The 17,341-nt window shown below is 42.3% G+C and overlaps 3 protein-coding genes across 9 annotated transcripts in view; 1 reads left to right on the top strand and 2 right to left on the bottom strand.

Annotated features, from left to right (window-relative positions):
* fmn1 (formin 1) overlaps positions 1-13,209 on the top strand; it is a 65,123-nt gene extending 51,914 nt beyond the window's left edge. For all 6 annotated transcript variants that reach the window (XM_040125337.1, XM_040125339.1, XM_040125336.1 and 3 more), the window contains 11 exons: positions 2,033-2,094; positions 2,188-2,276; positions 2,422-2,551; positions 2,725-2,871; positions 3,421-3,480; positions 4,463-4,583; positions 7,706-7,798; positions 9,939-9,990; positions 10,349-10,498; positions 12,343-12,424; positions 12,706-13,209. In XM_040125337.1, the coding sequence (XP_039981271.1) occupies positions 2,033-2,094; positions 2,188-2,276; positions 2,422-2,551; positions 2,725-2,871; positions 3,421-3,480; positions 4,463-4,583; positions 7,706-7,798; positions 9,939-9,990; positions 10,349-10,498; positions 12,343-12,424; positions 12,706-12,750 (1,031 nt within the window). In that variant the 3' untranslated portion in view covers positions 12,751-13,209. The remainder of the gene's footprint in view (positions 1-2,032; positions 2,095-2,187; positions 2,277-2,421; positions 2,552-2,724; positions 2,872-3,420; positions 3,481-4,462; positions 4,584-7,705; positions 7,799-9,938; positions 9,991-10,348; positions 10,499-12,342; positions 12,425-12,705) is intronic.
* A 652-nt stretch (positions 13,210-13,861) lies between these two features.
* grem1a (gremlin 1a, DAN family BMP antagonist) lies at positions 13,862-14,743 on the bottom strand. Its single transcript, XM_040125356.1, has 2 exons — positions 14,639-14,743; positions 13,862-14,497 (listed from the first exon to the last, which is right to left on the bottom strand). Exon 2 carries the CDS (start codon positions 14,487-14,489, stop codon positions 13,950-13,952), a length of 540 nt encoding a protein of 179 aa, XP_039981290.1. The 5' UTR covers positions 14,490-14,497; positions 14,639-14,743; the 3' UTR covers positions 13,862-13,949.
* Positions 14,744-14,789: 46 nt separating this feature from the next.
* Positions 14,790-17,341, bottom strand: part of LOC120788985 (neuroendocrine protein 7B2) — a 5,782-nt gene continuing 3,230 nt past the window's right edge. Inside the window, exons 5-7 of one of the 2 annotated variants that reach the window (XM_040125355.1) lie at positions 16,808-16,861; positions 16,354-16,509; positions 14,790-14,830 (exon numbers count right to left, since the gene is read on the bottom strand). In XM_040125355.1, the coding sequence (XP_039981289.1) occupies positions 16,378-16,509; positions 16,808-16,861 (186 nt within the window). In that variant the 3' untranslated portion in view covers positions 14,790-14,830; positions 16,354-16,377. Of the gene's footprint in view, positions 14,831-15,801; positions 16,510-16,807; positions 16,862-17,341 lie in introns of those variants that run through there. The other variant, XM_040125354.1, reaches the window with a different exon arrangement.

The raw sequence follows: 17,341 nt of genomic DNA, 5'->3' as shown, positions 1-17,341 counted from the left end.
ACCCCACAGTATATAAATTGAGTGAAAGGTGTCCTGCTGCAGCTGGCTACCTCCATATTAATGTATCCATAAAAATAATCCAATAGTATGAAATATAATAATGTAATACTGACAGAGCCCATTTTGGCTGCAAAGGGAGAACTTAAGCTGCATTTTGATGATAATATTTAAAAATGCTATTTTACTTGCAACACAGTATTTTTAAAATGTAGTATTAATACTTTTACTACTGTAAAAGACCTGAAAACCTCTTCCACCACTGGCCAGTATTGACATACATTTTTAGGATGGAAGCTGTTCAAGCTCTTGCTAGCTAGGAAGCTATATTCATTTTATCCATTTAGAGCACCAGTTTTTCCCCAAATACGTTCAACATTTTCAACATTTAGTCTGTCGTGAGAATCAGCACTGAAACCTCGGAGTGTGTGTGTAATCAAACACACATAAGCTTGTCCGTTTCATTAGAGATGGATTACAGTAAATCGCGAAACTCGCTGTATTCCATGCAGCCTTCGTCTGTACACATTCAGGTAACCGTAGATCCCTGAACATCGCTCTTGTTTAACTTTAAGCCCGGCATCACACTGAACTTACCCTGTATTTCACTCTGAATATGAGCTACGGGGAATTTAAAGTAGGATTAAAGGCTGAAACACTCACCACAATGTCAGCAAGACATTTACAGAGAAGCAGTCTGCATTGTTAATCCCAAACGCTGATATCTTTGTAGCAAACAGCAGGACGTGTTTCCCAGTGAGAGGAATATGTTGGTGCTCTGTGTTCTTGTTTCGCTGCAATCCGCAGTTTTCTGTTTGATCTCTGTACTTTATTTTTTTTTTTTTCCATAAACCAGAACCAAGAACATCAGAGAGCTATTAAAGTACTTTTGCCCCCGTTACCATAGTTTCACAAATATCCATTAAAACCCATTGTTCATTGCTTGACAGTTTCATTTGTTAAACTTTAATAACTTCATGTGATAGCGCCCGACCAATACTGTATTTTTAAGGATGATCTCTCTTTTTTTTTTTTTAACATAGACACATAACGTTAACAAAAAATTTTGTTCAGGATCCCTTTAAGTTGGTTATGACCAAGATAGTGTATGAACTGAGCAGGAAATTTTATTTAAAAAGACAAGGACTTTACAGCCACGGTAGCAGCTCTGTGATGCTGTACTTAGGCACAGCAATGGAGGTAGTTTTGAAGGTATTTAGTCATAAACTAAAGTATCGGGCAAATTAAAAATTTTACCTGATGATGGCACCAGATGAAAAGTGAAAGGATCATCAAAAGCTATTGCAATTCAATCTGAATGTGTATTACCAAATTTCACAGAAATTATCCAATAGTTGTTGAGACATTTCACACAAAGCCACAAAATGTCAAAATCATGGTGACGCTAGAGGAAAAGTCAGGAGGTAACCAAAGTCATTATTCTTCATCCTCTGGGAACCATGAATGTTTGTGCACAAAATCATGGCAATCCATTTGATATTTGTTGAGATATTTCAGTCTGGACCAAAGTGGTGGCCCAACCAACATTGCCATCCCTAGAGCCACATTGCTAGTTTGGCAAAAAATAATCTTTTTTTTGCTCTTTGGTTGACAAACTATGGGAAAACTGTTTAAAAACTACCTCAACAGTGTCTTGGACATTTCTTGTTACTTATCGGCTGACATATGCTCTAGTGGGTGGTCATCTTTCCTTTTTTTGCCTGTTCAGCTATATTGTTGCTACTGTACCTACGCAAATCTTTTACTGGTTAATTTAATCAAACCATAGACATAAAACACTTTTACACATTACTTTCTGTGAACTGGATGTTTTGTTTTGTTTTTCCAGGAAAGAACCAACAAATATTGATTCCAATTGAAATATAAAGTTCTGATGAACATGTAGTATGTAGGCTTAATCACTACCACATTTAGTTGTTTATAGAGCATGATAAAATTACACTTATCTAAAAAAAAAAATCGTGGGTTAGTGCCCGAATGCCTAATGTGTGCTCTGCTACCATCCTACTTCAAGCTGTACTGACTGTGGACCACTCTGTGGTGGACCTGGAGACCATTGAAGCACTGTATGAAAACGTACGTATTACACCAAACTTGACTGCACTTTAACTACAAGAGCAATCCCACAATTGAGAACCCGTTATTAAAATTTTATCTTCAATGTGTCAGAGAGCTCAGCCCGAGGAGCTGAAGAGGATCAAGAACCACTACGAGACGTCAGAGGAAGAGGAAGTTAAACTCCTGGACAAACCCGAACAGTGAGTATCTCCTCAGAAATGTTACGAAAGTGCATCTGTAGTTGACTTGTGCGCTTTGGAAGAGACAAATACCTGGTCTACCTGCTGTGTTTAGCCTCAGTTCCAAGAGGGAAGTATGCTTACTGTTTATGCTGCTTTGCTCCAGGTTCCTCTATGAGCTGTCTCAGATCCCGGACTTCGCAGGAAGAGCTCACTGCATCATCTTCCAGTCAGGGTTCATCGATGGGATCGCGTCCACCCAACGCAAGCTCAACACAGTCTCCTCAGTCTGTAAGGTAGTTAAAAAGCACCTGAAAGCAAACCTACTCAATACCTCGATAATGCCCTTTAAACAGGGTGATAGCTATTAGATATGAGATGTAGAATATGAAGCATCTCAGAGTGAACACCAGCTGTCTGTCCACAACCTGAAAAAGCTGATGACCCTGCATTTTTGTTCTGTTTTGAGGCTCTGCTGGAGAGTAATGATGTGAGGGAGGTGATGGGACTGGTGTTGGCTCTGGGGAACCACATGAACGGAGGGAGCAGGACCCGAGGTCAGGCTGACGGCTTTGGCCTGGAGATCCTCCCTAAACTCAAGGACGTCAAGAGCAGGGTAAGGCCTCAATCAGGATGTGGTAACAGTGGTACCTTACTGAGAAGCAGTTTTTTTCCCTGCCTCTCATCGTGCTTTAGTTCAGCAAAATTGACTTCTCTTTGGGATGTAAGAGGTGGAACTCATTGCTCGTTGGCCAAGAGCAGAGATCTGTTACTGGTAAAAATGCAGTCTTGTGTGATGGTTGACTGGTTAGGGTGTGGCAATGCAGAGCAGGTGCACGGGAGCAACGTATCCCAGGTAAATAAAGCCTACAGTAGCTGGAGGTAGAGAAGAAAGCAGTCTGGTTTGAATGTCCAGACAGGATCGATGTATTCACATGGGAAAAGTGCTTTAGCTGCACTCTCTACCTCCTCTTTTTTACGACTGCCATGAGGTTGTCCATGAGTAAACAAGAGTAGAAGAAGAAGTTTCTCTGCTTTAACATACACTCGTATGTCCCAGTGATTTGAATTACACCATGCATGTAATGCCTGTATACTACAGTAAGGTTTTCCGTCATACTAAAACAGGTTTGATGTTTTTTGTTGTTGTTTTTTTTAATTTCAGGACAATCGTATCAGCCTGGTGGACTATGTGGTGTCATACTACCTGCACAATGTTGACAAGGTATTGATTAAACAAAATAATAATAATAAATAACTGAGTGTGAAAGCTCGTTGTTGACTTTGGAAATAGTAGTTTAACAAAATAATCTTAATTCAAGGTCCACTTACTAGCATTTCAACTGCATCTCATGGTCTTAATCAGCAGGTGGGGGTTTGCTCAGATCTACTTCATTCACTGATGAAGACTGTGTGATGCAGTTGAAAGCTCTGGAAAAAGCAAGAAAGTGGACTAATATATAAAAGCCTTTTCACTAACATATTACTATTATGTACATTTGAATTATCAGTGTAAGTAATGAGGGACAAATTCTAAAGCCGTCATTCTGTGTAAAAATACATTTCAGAGTTTATTTGAGCCTAATACGAAGTTTTAGCAGTCTGACTTAGACAGATCAAATGGTTATCTTCCAAAGTTGCAGTGTTTTTAGTGCCAAAGTCCCTTGTTGTGTTACTATCCTTGTGTCGCAGTTCAACGGGGAAATCCGGGGAAATACACACAGGGAATTTTGTACCAAAAAGACTGAAACTTTGAACGGTACCCGCTTGATTTGTGTAACTCAGACAGCTGAAGCCTCATAATAGCTTGAGATAAACTTTTTAATACATTTTTGCACAGAAGGAGGACTGCGGATTTTGTCCCCCTCATTTGAAACATGTAACTGTAGGAATGGATCTCTTAACAGCCAGTATGAACAAGCAAAACTTATTATAATGTCCATATGGGTACCTGACAACAGTTTTAAGACAGACTTGTAAATGTGGGAAACTATCCTTTAACGTGCATCATGAACTTATAGTTAGTATTTATCAAGACTCAAGAATGTTTTTAGAGGCAGGAAAAGAGCTCTAGTCAACTCTGTTGCAACACAATATGAATTTCAAGCTTTCTGTGGGTGTTTCCTATGTCCAAAGACACAATAAATATCTCAGTCCCTGATTTATCAGTGATGTTTTGCTGTTTTGTTGTGACTGTATCCCACCAGAACGCCGGCACGGAGAAGAGTATGTTCCCCCTCCCTGAACCTCAGGACGTCTTCCTGGCAGCACAGGTCAAGTTCGATGACCTCAACAGAGACCTGAGACAGCTCGGACGAGATCTAACAAGTATGTGATGCCAACACTGCAACGCTATATCTATTCCAGCTCCGCCAAAAACCATCCAAAGAAATGAATACCAATACTCAGGCACCACTCTCGGTTCATAATATTACTGGGGATGGTTAAACATATTCCCCGAAACGTTAGCTCCGATCTGAGCAGACAAACATCCATGTGACTGGGTGACCGGAATAGTCTCGCCTTGTGGTCATTTTGTTGTGTGTTTTTGTTTGAAAACCCCGGCCAGCCTGTGTAACTCTATCACTATGATTTTGTGTTGCTCTCGAAAAGGTTCCCACAGACCAGACCCAACCTCGGCCCAGTCTGGCATCGTTTTTCCTCAGACACCCTCCAGCCCCTCCCCCAACAACTCACCACCCTGGTTTCTCATCACTGGCCCCAGCCATTGAGGAACTGTTTATACTTAGGGCTAAAGGCCTGCTTCTTTGACCAGCCTCGAGTTTGTTAAAGCCCCAGAACAAAAGATTTCCTCTCGTCTTTCTTATCCTTCTTGACTGTTCTCTTCTCTCCCTAAGTGTGCCCATATGACGCTATCCAACATGCCAGCGAGTTAAACCGCACAAGTTATATTGAGGACAATGCTGACATGTATACGATTGTGACTGAGTGTATTGTTCTATCCCTATGTATACATGTGTTTCTGCCTGCCCTTTGCACTGTATGTGCGTGTATTCAGAGACGAGCAGGAGTCTTGCTGCTGATACTGGCCTGGCGCCTTTCAGATCCAGCTTCTAATCCTCATGCCCATCAGATCTCCCATCGTTGTGCCTTTGTGCCCCTGTCGCCAGCACACGGAGACCATAGCTTCCCACTTATGTAATCTCCAGACCTCCAGTATCTGTAGAATCTCTGCACGGACATCTGCACAGATGCGTGGATCCTTAACCTGCTTGGCTGTATCACCTGGGCTCCAGTGTGGCCCCCAGATGTGTGCCGCAGATAGCTTTCTTTACCTCTCAACACAGCTTTGTCTTATCGGGCCGTCTACCCAAACCACCGTGCAATCTGGATCGCTCGTCGCAGGTTCCTTTTGTTCTGCCTGTTTGAACCGCCCTCATGCCTGGTTTGAAGCTCTGCTGCTGTCGTTCTTCACTCTCCCTGTGTTTTCTGTTCGGTTGGTATGAGATGTTTCCCAACACAGTTAAAGGGAGATAAGTGTCTCTTAAGTCATCCATGTTTACCGTTGAGGGAAAAGGCTGAAAAGACTCCCTTTTAGCTTATCCACTTTAAAAAGATCATCCAAATTAGTTTGGCCTTGGCTTTTTTATCTTTATTAAATTGCTTTATTATGATGCGAAGCACCTTGAGCGCTTTGGTCCAGACTGAAATGTCTCAACAACCATTGGATGGATTGTCGTGAAATTTTGTATAGACATTCATGGTGCCCAGAGGATGAGTCCTAATAACTTTCCTGATCCCATGACTTTTCCCTCCAGTGCCACCGTCAGGTCAACATTTCTTTTAGTCAAAGCCAAATATCTCAACCACTTTTCGCTGGATTGCCACGAAGTTGGGTACACATGTTCATAGTCTCCTCATAACTTCAGTGATCCATTAACTTTTCATCGAGACCATTTAGCGTAAAGCACGGCTGTGCCTAAGTCCAGCCTCACAAAGCTATTAGCACGGCTGTAGACTCTTAGTCTTGTTTTCTATTGTGGGTGAACCAGCCTTTTAGAAACTACCGCTGTTACTGTTGAGACTTTATTGGCTAGCACTCTCGTTGCATTCCTTTATTTCTCTTGGCAATTTTAAAATTTTATCATCTGATATCTTATATGATTCATATTCATTACCTCTGCTCGTAAAATATTGCCCTTATTTATTTCCATCATATATGGAAGTAAATAAATCATAATTAACTAATTACGCTGCAGTACTTTTGGCTTTAGTGAAGAGCTTTCATTATTTTCACACTTGTAAACACGTTTCTTGGCACATTTATTCTAAGTATCGGTTATAAAGATATAGTGTTTCCACTCTGAAGACTTTCTGCTCACTCTAATGCACTGTTTGGTTTCCTTGGTAGACTTACTGAATGTCACTGTGGAATCTGACAGGCATAATGCTGTGATTGATGAGGTGAACAGTCCAAACACATCATCACCAAAACCTTAAAATATCTTCAAGATAGCATTTCTCCCTCACTGTGAGACCAAATCAGTGCCTCAGCGCAGTATGTGTAATTTCAGTTTCACATCTGAAAGCACCACACTCCTCATCAGCCGGCTCTGTTTATGTGAAGCTCTACAAACTTTCGTCAGACACGAAAGGCAGACAAAAGAAAGAAAGGTTCGCCGCACAATGCAGACAGAGATTCCCGCCTCCACAGTTTACACAAATCCCGAATGCAAACAGTATTCTTTTGTAATCTTATCTGGGAGATGTTGATCGAGCATCGGATGGGGGTGGGGGGTGGGTGGGGGTGGGGGGGGCTGAGCAGGGGCTCGGCTCCCTCTGCAGCCTCTATTATGACTGGCTCCGCAGACTGGCTCCTCTGATCCACTGATTGGATGCAGAGCAACGTGGAGCCGCAGACTGGCAGAGGAAGAGAGAGAGGGAGCAGAGTTAGCAGTCGCCATCTCTGGGTGAATCTCAATAAGTGATATCTGAAGAGGAAGTTGGGCTGATAACCTCCTACTCGGGCACAGGTGGAGCTAGTTTAACCCATGACTCTCTCTTCTCTCTCTGAAGTTTGGCCCTCTGTAGTAGTTATGGTTTTGAAGTTCTACAGTTCAAAGTAAAAAAAAAAACAAAACAAAAAAAACAGTGACTTATCGATTTAAATCTCAAATGTTGTCTGCGAGACAGAAGAGAGGTTCATTCCCAAACTTAACACTTCCTAGCGGCCATTCTGATTAAATATCTAGGAATGAAATTAAAAAGTTTGGATGAACGAGCATTTTAGGTTCAAACAGCCTGAAGTGTAAGGGTGTGATTTGACCTGATTTCTGGATATTGAAGCCTCACGAGTCATATGTCAACTCGCCTTGCTTCGCGAGGTGCTACTGAAGCACAAAATTGCTTTGTTCTGGTTTGAACCTGAAGGTACAAAAATTTGCCCCCCTCCCCATTATCTCAATCATGGTGTTGCTTCTGTCTTTCAGGATGTGAGAAAGATGTAGAGAAGGTTTGCACTGACTCCCCCGAAGAACACCTGCAGCCGTTTAAAGACAAAATGGAGGCTTTTGTTCTCAGTGGTGAGTAGTAACAGTCACGTATTGTAGTGTCAGAGACTTCTGTGGGACTTGTGTTACCTTTTGACTAATATGTCAATAACGACACAGAAGGGAGTTGTGCATACTCATATTAACATGTACTTGGCCGAAAATCTGAATAAACAGATGAGATGTGTCGACGTTTACACTTCAAGTTACATTAAAGATTGTCTAGTTTATTTTGGTGATTATTTCAAGTAAAGAGATTAAATATCATTTGCATCTTTGAAATATGACCGAAGAGCATGAAGACAGTACTGGAATCCGAGTTTACTTCGGGTAAAAGAATGGAAAACTCTTTCTGGAAATACAATACTTGAGAAAAAAAAGTACCAATTTTAAGACCTCGGAATAAGTTTTTATGGCCCCACTGCAGATGGTTTATTCTCTGAATTCGGATAGTTTGGCTTCAGATTTTAAGTTGAAAGTTTTGCTGTCCTTCACTTTCTCTCTCCATCATACCCCCTCTAAATTAGTCTCCTTTTTCTTTCTGGTGGAGTGTCTTTGGTATCTGTATGTGTGTGAGGGAGATAGGCTGGATTCAGAGTAAAGGCTAGACACTCAGATAAGGATCAGACAGATTTGGCAATGACTGAGAGACTCCTGCCTGAGACACACAGGCACGGGGCTTTCTCAGAGACTCTTTCATTGCAAAAAAATATTCTTCCAACCGACCAGAGCACTTCTCATGTTGTGAGATTTTTATATTGCGACCCATCTCAACCCAACTCACGAGACCTCCCGCAACCGAGAAGGGCCTCCCATTCCCAGTATTTGAAATGACGTAGATTCATTTGAGATGCTAAAATGTATTTCTTCTTTTGAGTGTCATCGCCGCTCTGTTACCGGGCCACAATGAAAGGTGACAGATCGAAGCTTCAAAAGCAGAAGTCCAGAATGTCTCTATAGGAGCAGTGAGACTACAGTCCGTCCAGACAACCATAGACTTATTAAAGTTAGATCCTTTATCTCTTGTATCCCATTTGTTTCATTTGGTATAACAACATTAAAAATCGACTGGACTGTGTGCATCTTACTGACAGGATTTCTTCCATGCAGACTGTTTTTTCCAGCCTTTTTGTGTCATTGGGAACTTGTGAAGTCAGTGTTGTGCAAATTCCGCAGTAAAGTGAATATGCAGAGAGCTTGCGTATGCGTATGGGTCAGACCATCCGCACGGAGACGAGGTATACTCGTGGTCTGCACAAACATTAAGACCCCTTTGGCAGATTTAAGCAAAGCTTTAATAATTCAGCCGCACACACCTATAACACGCTAGTCTGAACCGGTTTTTCTGAGGAGTTACACAAGCACCTAGTCTTCCCGTGATCCATCAAAGTCTGGCATTTCCAAAACGCCGATAACAAAAAATGAGTTTCTGTGATAACGAATAATGACTTGGGGAGGAAAATTCACATTGAGCTAAATCTTTTCCACCTGCAGTGTCAGCAAAGTTAGATACATAAAAGTCACACAGTGCACGTAAAGGTAACGTGAGGATAATATGACAGATAACATTTCCACTACATTAGTCTGAATCATTTTCTTCCACTTAAAATGCAGTAGGTATAAAATAAAACATGTTTCGAGATGTTTTTAAGACAAGCATCACAATTGTTGTATACTAAATAACACAATTTTATAAAAGAATGTCTCTTTGTCTTAAAAAAAAAAATCAGAAATGAGTCTAAGTTGCACTGAAATTAAGTGAAATGATATCTGCTGCTTTGAGAAAGATCAGACTTTCAAATAGATAACTGATTTGTTGTTCTTGGCATTTTTCTGGGGTCTGAAGCAGACTCTCACAACATTACAGGGGGACAGACACAGGTAGTAGTGTGACTGTTATTTTGTCATAATGGCATTGCAATTTGGAAGTGGCAGCAAGAATGGCTCCATTGTTGAATAACTGACTGTGTAATTGCGGCTCTGAAGAAGCCAAATGGTTGTCTGGCTCCGTTTGACAAGGTCACCATAATATAAGAGGTTCTCATTGTGTCCCTACAAGTATTTACATCAACAGACTCCACTCAGGAATTATGACTCTTTAAAGTATAGTCTTCCTTTTTTCGGGGGGGAGTCTGACTACAACTGAACATTTTCCTCGTCTGTTTCTTTGCAGCACGAAAAGAACACGCAGAAGCTTCCTATCAGCTGACGACCGTGCAAAAAAGGTCGGAGACCAGAATCATGCTGACATTTTGAGTGCAACATAATGGCCTTTGCCTGACATTTAACACACTTTGACATCGAGTACGGGTTATTGTGCCAACATCGACTTTGATGCGGAGGAGCTTTCAGTCTTGGCTTTCAGGCTGTGTTATTCATATTTTTTTGTAATTTAATGATTTATGAGCCACTGACTCTCCCCATCATGAAAGTCGTCATACCCTGCTTATCCGAAGGTCGTAACAGACAAAACAGAGCATCTGGTTCTAGACGAAAATCAAATTTAATGAAATAAATGTACATCTCCATCTCGGATAATTGAGTTTTTAATTCTTTAGGTCTTTTTTTATACTTGCTGCTCAGTTTTCAGGACTTGGCTCTGTACTTTGGACTGAAGCCCAAGACAGGAGAGAAGGAGGTGATTGCTGGTCATTTCTTCATGCTCTGGTTTGAGTTTTGCGCCGACTTCAAAGCCAGGTGGAAGAAGGAGAACAAGAACATCTCTAAAGAGAGGTAAATAATGTCCGTGCACACTCACCGAGCACTTTATAGGAACACCCGTGCACCTGCCTATTCACACTATAATCAAGTCAGCCAGTCATTCGGGAGCAGTGCAGTGCATTACGCGCTGGTTTGAGTGATCTCCCGGGATTTTCACACCCAGCAGGCACTAGAGATTACTCAGAGTGGTACCAAAAACAAAAAAAAACATCCACTGAGCGGCAGTTCTGCAGAGGGAAACACCTTGTTGATGAGAGAGGTCAGGACGAGAATGGCCAGACTGGTTGGAGCTGACAGAAAGGTTACGTTAACGCAGATAACCACTCTGTACAACCGGGATGACAGGAAAAAAAGCCTCTCAGATTCAACAACACATCCAACCTTGAGGGGGGATGAGCTACAACAGCAGAAGAACACATCAGAGGAACAGCAGTTCCACTCCTGTCAGCCAAGAACAGAAATCTGAGGCTGCACTGGACAGAGGCTCGCCAAAGCTGAACAGTTGAAGACTGGACTGGAAATGAACGTAGCCTGGTCTGAAGAATCTGGATTTCTCCTCAGGCACGCAATGCTAGGGGCAGAATTTGGAGTCAACAGCTTGAATCCATGGACCCAACCTGCCTTGTGTTAACAGTTCAGACTGGTGGTTTTGGTGAAATGTTGAAGGGAAGGTTTTCTCTGCACTTTTTGGGCTCTTTAATACCAATCAATCATCCTTTGAATGCTACAGTCTATCTGAGTACTGTTGCTGACCATGTGCATCCCTTTGTGGCCACAATTAACCATCTTCTAACGGCTACTTCCAGAAGGATAATGCACCGTGTCACAAAGCAAAACTCGTCTCAAACTGGTTTCAGGAACATGACAATGAGTTCAGTGAGCTTCAGTGGCCTCCCCAGTCACCAGATCTGAATCCAGTAGAACACCTCTGGGATGTGGCAGAACGGGAGATTGGCAGCATGAATGCACAGCTGACAAATCAGCAGACATTATGTGATGCAGTCATGACAACACGGAGCAGAATCTCAAAGGAATGTTTCCGACATCTTGTGGAATCAAACCCACGAAGAACTGAGGCTGTTTTGAGAGCAAAGGGAGGCTCGGCCCATTGTTAGAATGGTGTTCCTAACAAAAGTGCTTGGCGAGCGTATATGTCTCTGGAGTCAATGCTCTTTGTGAAATGTAGCAATTGGTTCGCCTCATTTTCAGTTCATTCAGCACCGGGAATTGGTTTACTTCAAAATTGCAACATACAGTAGATAGACTCTGGTCTAACTCGAGAATGTTGTCATAACCAAATAATTTTTTTTTAAAAAGGGCAGAAGCCAGCCCCTCATTAGCATATCTGTCCCCATCTCGCTGCCCCGGTAACTCTCTCTCGAGCTCATCCGCACGTTTGAAAAATGTGAGAGTGCTTTAGGAAGAGGTGTCCTTCTTCAGAGTTTAAGAGAAATCAATTCAGTTTCTAAAATCCTCAGCTTTTAAAAGTCCAGAATGGAGCAACGCTTTGTGAAAATCTAACAAATGATGTATGACAGATTGCATACAGTACGACAGACAGACGGTGGGTGAGCTGTGGCTGACTGATATTCCCGATACCATTTCATTGCTGCTAATAATGATTAGCACCGAATGTTAGATCTATAAAAAAAATGTTCTTTTTCAACTAACCATGTGTTGACAACTTGTGTCATGATCTATGACAGGTGACAGAAAAAAAAAAAATTGTCACAAATTCACAACTTAATATAGTTAATATAGAGTTATTTTGTTTATTGTTTTTTGTTTTGTTGTTTTAGTTTGAATGCACATGTGAGATGCTCCAGCATTAATAAGCGGATCCTTTGCCGTTGTAGGTTAAAGGAGGCTCAGCTATCAGTGAAGAGAATCACAGGGGAGAAGAAAGTGGAAACGAGAAAGATCAACCCCAACAGCCTGGTAAGACAGGGTTTGTAATAACACAGAAATTTGTCTTGGGGGTAAAAAACACAAAAGCAGACGACGCTAAACGGTGCCTTTAAACAAGCAATCCAAATTAAATTAGCACCTTAACATCCTAATTCAAGGTAGCGCCAACTCAAACATTGCTTTATACTGAGAGTATAAACTACAAAACCGTTTTCTGTCAAGCTGCTTTGGAAGAATTGGTTTAAAAAAAAAAAAAAGTCCCTGTGGTGATTTCATCTGTCTAATACTGATCATATTTCTGCTCCCGACAGAAAGAACGACTGCGTCAGAAAGAAGCCAACATGTCTACAACTTAAGAGACTTATAAGAGGAAGTGTAACATCTCTAATATCAGGGTCAATTCAGTCGCACAGCCACCTTTTCCTGGCTCTCAGTTTGGATCAGACTGGACACTGGTCACCATCAGACATTGATACCAAACCAACATTTCCTCGGAAAACTTTTTTCCACATTCTTTTGCAAAGTTCATTTGCCTGTTGTTCTTACATTTTCCATGAAATACTTGCATTCGTCAAGTGAAAGCTTTATGTAGTGTAATTTGCAACTTAAAATGTATTTACATGTTTTAAAGAATTAAACAATCTTTTGTGCAATAAGTAGCCATCAGAGATAGTTTCGGCTGTGTATAGATTCTTACATGACAGTCTACAATCCTTTACCATATTTTTTCCACACATGAAATCACTGATCAGAAGAAAAGGTGATGTAATAGCTTGAAAAATGTTTTATTTACAAGCAACACTACAAGACATGATACACAAATTATACACAGTCGTAAAATGAAGTGGCTTTTAGCAGTGCAGGTTGCAAAAAAATCTTTTTATATCGTGAAAGCCTTCGGCTTGACATCCCACACAGTGGAAACAATAAAAGCATCCAAGTCCTTTGAAGATGTGTCCTCTTCCACTTCCTGCTAAGGTACCAATCTCGCACGTCCGCCAGCCTGTATGTTCTACAAGAAATGGGACACTGTGAAGAATTTAGCTTAAACCCAATGGCACTCTGGCACCGGAGGTCATCGGTTCACTAAAAACATAAACTTTGGCAAAGTCCCCGCATCTCGAACCAACTGCCGACCAAAAAAACAAAAAAAAAACAACCCCTCTGAATCTGTTAACGCACAAACACACGCACAAAAAGAACTTTCTGGAAGTAATGACTGATAAGTGACAAGATATTTGTTCAGTGAGATAACTTGTCGATTGCAGGTCGGGCCGTCGCCTTAAAGGGGAACATGACACCTGAATCAACCACTTGTGTATATTATGTATCAGCAAAATTAGTGGTATATTACTGAATATCCTCTGTCCATTATAACCGTAAAAAAAAAAAAGGCTCAGGTAAGTTCCTCCGCATCTTATTCTCATGTGTCGAAGCAACTATCCCTTATTTATTTGATTTTATTTTAATTTTTTTTCATTTTATTTTTTGCAAAGCTGCACTTTTCCGCCCACGAAAGAGAGAATACTACCGGCCGGCGTGTGGAGGTTTCCGCCTAATCCTTGTCTATCGTCGTGCAGCGGCACTGCTTTACGCGCTGCACGCGTTTCTTCCTGGTGCTCGGCGTCTGCCCCGGGCAGAAGAGGGTGTACGTGACGGTGCTGAAGGTTTTGGGTTTGCAGGAGGAGCAGGACTCAAAGGCGTTCCCGTCCTGGTAAATGTGCCGCGGGATGTAGAAGGAGTTGCACTGTCCGTAGCAGAAGCGGTTGATGATGGTGCGGCTCAGGCAGCCGTCCTCGCGGATGGTCTGCTTGAGCGGCTGCGTCTTGCACCAGTCCAGCCGTAGGTACCGGCGCTCCGTGACGTGCAGCGCCTCCTGGCTGGACTCCAGCACCTCGTCGGTCGACGTTACGGGCCCCGGCCCGCGGGATATTAGTCCACCGATGGCGGGCTGAAGGCATCTCTCCGACTCGTTCGGATTGTACTTGTTGGGATGCGGCAGGGCGCTCTGAAAGGTCGCCGCGTCTGCGCTCCTCGGCGCGCTGAGCAGCAGCGCCAGGACCCCCGCGGAGATCAGCGCCGATGCGGTCCTCATCGTCGAAGCTGAAAGGAAGAGAAAACCGACATCAGCCACTGATGGGAGAGCGTTTGCGCGCAGCGTTTACGCACCGTCGTTTCCACCCGAACATCGTAACATGCTGGAGGAGTTTAACAAACACAATCAGTCAAACGGGGTTGAGTTACCTGTTGTTTATTCAAGCTCCTCACGGGCAAACTTCATCCAGTCAGACAGCTGACAGCATGCGCTTCCTCCTCAGGTCCTACCTCCTCTGCAGTGGCTTTATGAACGACACACTCAGGGGTTTTTCTAAACTGTCTTGGGTTTCAGAGCTTCGGCAGAACACGCCCCCAAACCCTGATCCTCACTTTATCTGTCTGAGAAGGGAAGAAAGAGGGGGGGGGGGAGAAAAAAAATCCTCCTCCAAACTTTGTCAATGCAGATAAATCGTTTATTTGACTTCACTGGACAAAAAAAAAAAACCGGAACACAAACACATCTGGCGAGATGAAGCGGCCCGAGCGAGATTCCTGTGCCTGTGGAGACTCGGGGCTTTTACTGCGGTGTAGTGAAGTGACTAGACACCAGCCCGAGTCATCTCGAAAATATTCACCATGCTGCAGGGAAATACTCCACAATCATTCCTTAAATGACAAAGCAGGGCTACTACTATTTCTAATTAACCCCTTAGAACGTGATCCGTGTTGGATCTTTGCCTCGAGACACAGAGGTGATTAAATGCTCACATCAAGACATACAAAAACACGAAACGTCCGAGTGTGAGTGACTTGATCTTTTTACAGTCATGAATAACAACAGCTTTCTGTTTCAACATTCCTCCAAATCCAATCTACCTTTATCCAACTTCGTATTATACTGCAGTAGTAGATATGCTGTACACTGTCGGGAAAGTAGTTAACACCATATATTCTAGTATTTTGGGCTGAATGGTCGAATCTAAGGCAGTGTGACTATTTGGTGTGAAGGTGTAGTGACAATCACTCTGTCCCCGCTAAATGGCCTCGACCTTGGATTATTCTGATCGGACACCTACGGTACAACGGTATAACATCAGGCGGGGATGTATTTTTCTCCCAAGGAGAATCTCTCAAACTGCAGAGTGATCCCAGTTTGCTCTTTGAGCGTTGAGGTTCTTCCTTGACCTTCAAAAAGAGCAGCTGTCAGGAGAAATCTCTACGCAAGGTCCAGCCTGCAGTTCTTTCTGTTTACAAAGCTTGGGGATCTTTTTTTTGAGCCATTATTAATTGGCAATAATTTTGATAACTGATTCATCTTTTAAGTCCTTTTTTTTTTTTTTTTTTTTTTAAAAAAATGTGCGAAACTCACTAGAACCAGCTTCCCAAATATTAATTTTCACTAGTTCCCCCAGTTTTCTATCATAGTAAACTCAACATTTCGGGGGTTCTGATGGAGGACTTGTGATGGTTGATATTGTACTTGTGTGGTGCAAAATTCGAATTAAATTTGCAATTAATCAAATTAATGTAGACAAAAACCAAGCGGAGTGAACCAGGGGCTCTTGGCGCCCCCGGGGGCTGTTGCCCACTTTGCCTAGCTGGTAATCCGGCCTAGCCCGTGACGACAACTGAGCCCTGACATTTTGTTTCCACGGGACTCGGATTATAATGCCTGTATGTTAAAAATAAAGACAGACACACACACAGTATGATGGGCCTGATTAGTAAACAAGATCTGGGCTCATTAATATCACTGCAATACCATAAAAACATCTCAAATTTCTCATCTTTTCTCCACTTTACTTTAATGTTGCTTATTTCACAGTGACCTGCAGTGAAGTCATTATTCCATTGCTTGTTAACCTAAATGCCTGAATATGTCGTGTTAAAAACTTTTATCCGAGAGTATACTTTAATATTACAGCGAGTGCCGCAGGTGCAGGAGTTTAGGTCGTGGGTTTAGTGGCAGCAGAGACAGTCGGCGCCTCCTCCCCCTCCTCTTCCTCAGAGAAGTGAGGAACAGATTTCTTGGCGACAACATTGTCCAGCCTCTGGCCCATTAAATACGGGTTGACACCCTGCGGACACGGAGACAAAAAATGAGAGTTTACATGCTGTAAATATCAAGACTCTTGGCGTCTGACCAGACAGAACAAAATCCGAAGAAAAACTGAGAGAGCAAAAGTTTTTTATCCAAAAATAAACAAATGCATAAATAAATCCTGAGTGAGATTCTTAGCTTGTTCAGAAAACATCTAGATCAGTGAGTTTAAGAGTACATCAGTCCCCTCGGGTAAACCTCAGCGCTGGTGATGTGGTTTCTCAGATGTAATCCTATACAGGAAAAAGGAAAAAGACAACCAAGAAGCACTATACCCTTTTTCTTCTTTTTGGTCCTCCCTTCAGTTTTTGGTACAAAAGCTCCTTGTTCTGGGAGGAAACACAGGAAAAAAAGAACAGTTTTCAGAAATAAAATCCTGTATCTCTTGTTTTACAGCCAGTCCCTTTGTTCCTAAATTACCGTCAAATTGCCAGAATGGCTCTTAAAAAAGGAATAAAAAATACTCAGAAGGGGAGGGGGCGCTTCTTCAGGCCAGGCCTTCCAGGAAACAAGCTGAAGGAGGACTCCACGCAAATGACAAACAAGTTCACCCTTTAAATGGCAAAAGTCTTGTCTTCATTTTATCTTTAAAGGAGTTACCAGCACGAGAAGAACATGAGCCAAGGACGCCGTGAATGCTGCTGCTGCATTGCCCGTTTCCAACAACCAGAGTGGGACAAGTTGAAAGAGAATTTCTCTCTTTCAAACCTCTAAGCACTTGTTTTATGGCACTCCGAGGGTCACGTTTCCCATTTCTGATGACATCTGTTATTCCCATCGAGTTTGAACACTTAATTGTAAGTTGCCTT

The sequence above is a fragment of the Xiphias gladius genome, chromosome 4 (genome assembly GCF_016859285.1).
Source record: "Xiphias gladius isolate SHS-SW01 ecotype Sanya breed wild chromosome 4, ASM1685928v1, whole genome shotgun sequence".
In the NCBI taxonomy this organism is placed as follows: Eukaryota; Metazoa; Chordata; class Actinopteri; order Istiophoriformes; family Xiphiidae; genus Xiphias; species Xiphias gladius.
Note: the sequence above shows the minus strand (reverse complement) of the source record. Positions and strands in the feature narration are given on the sequence as shown.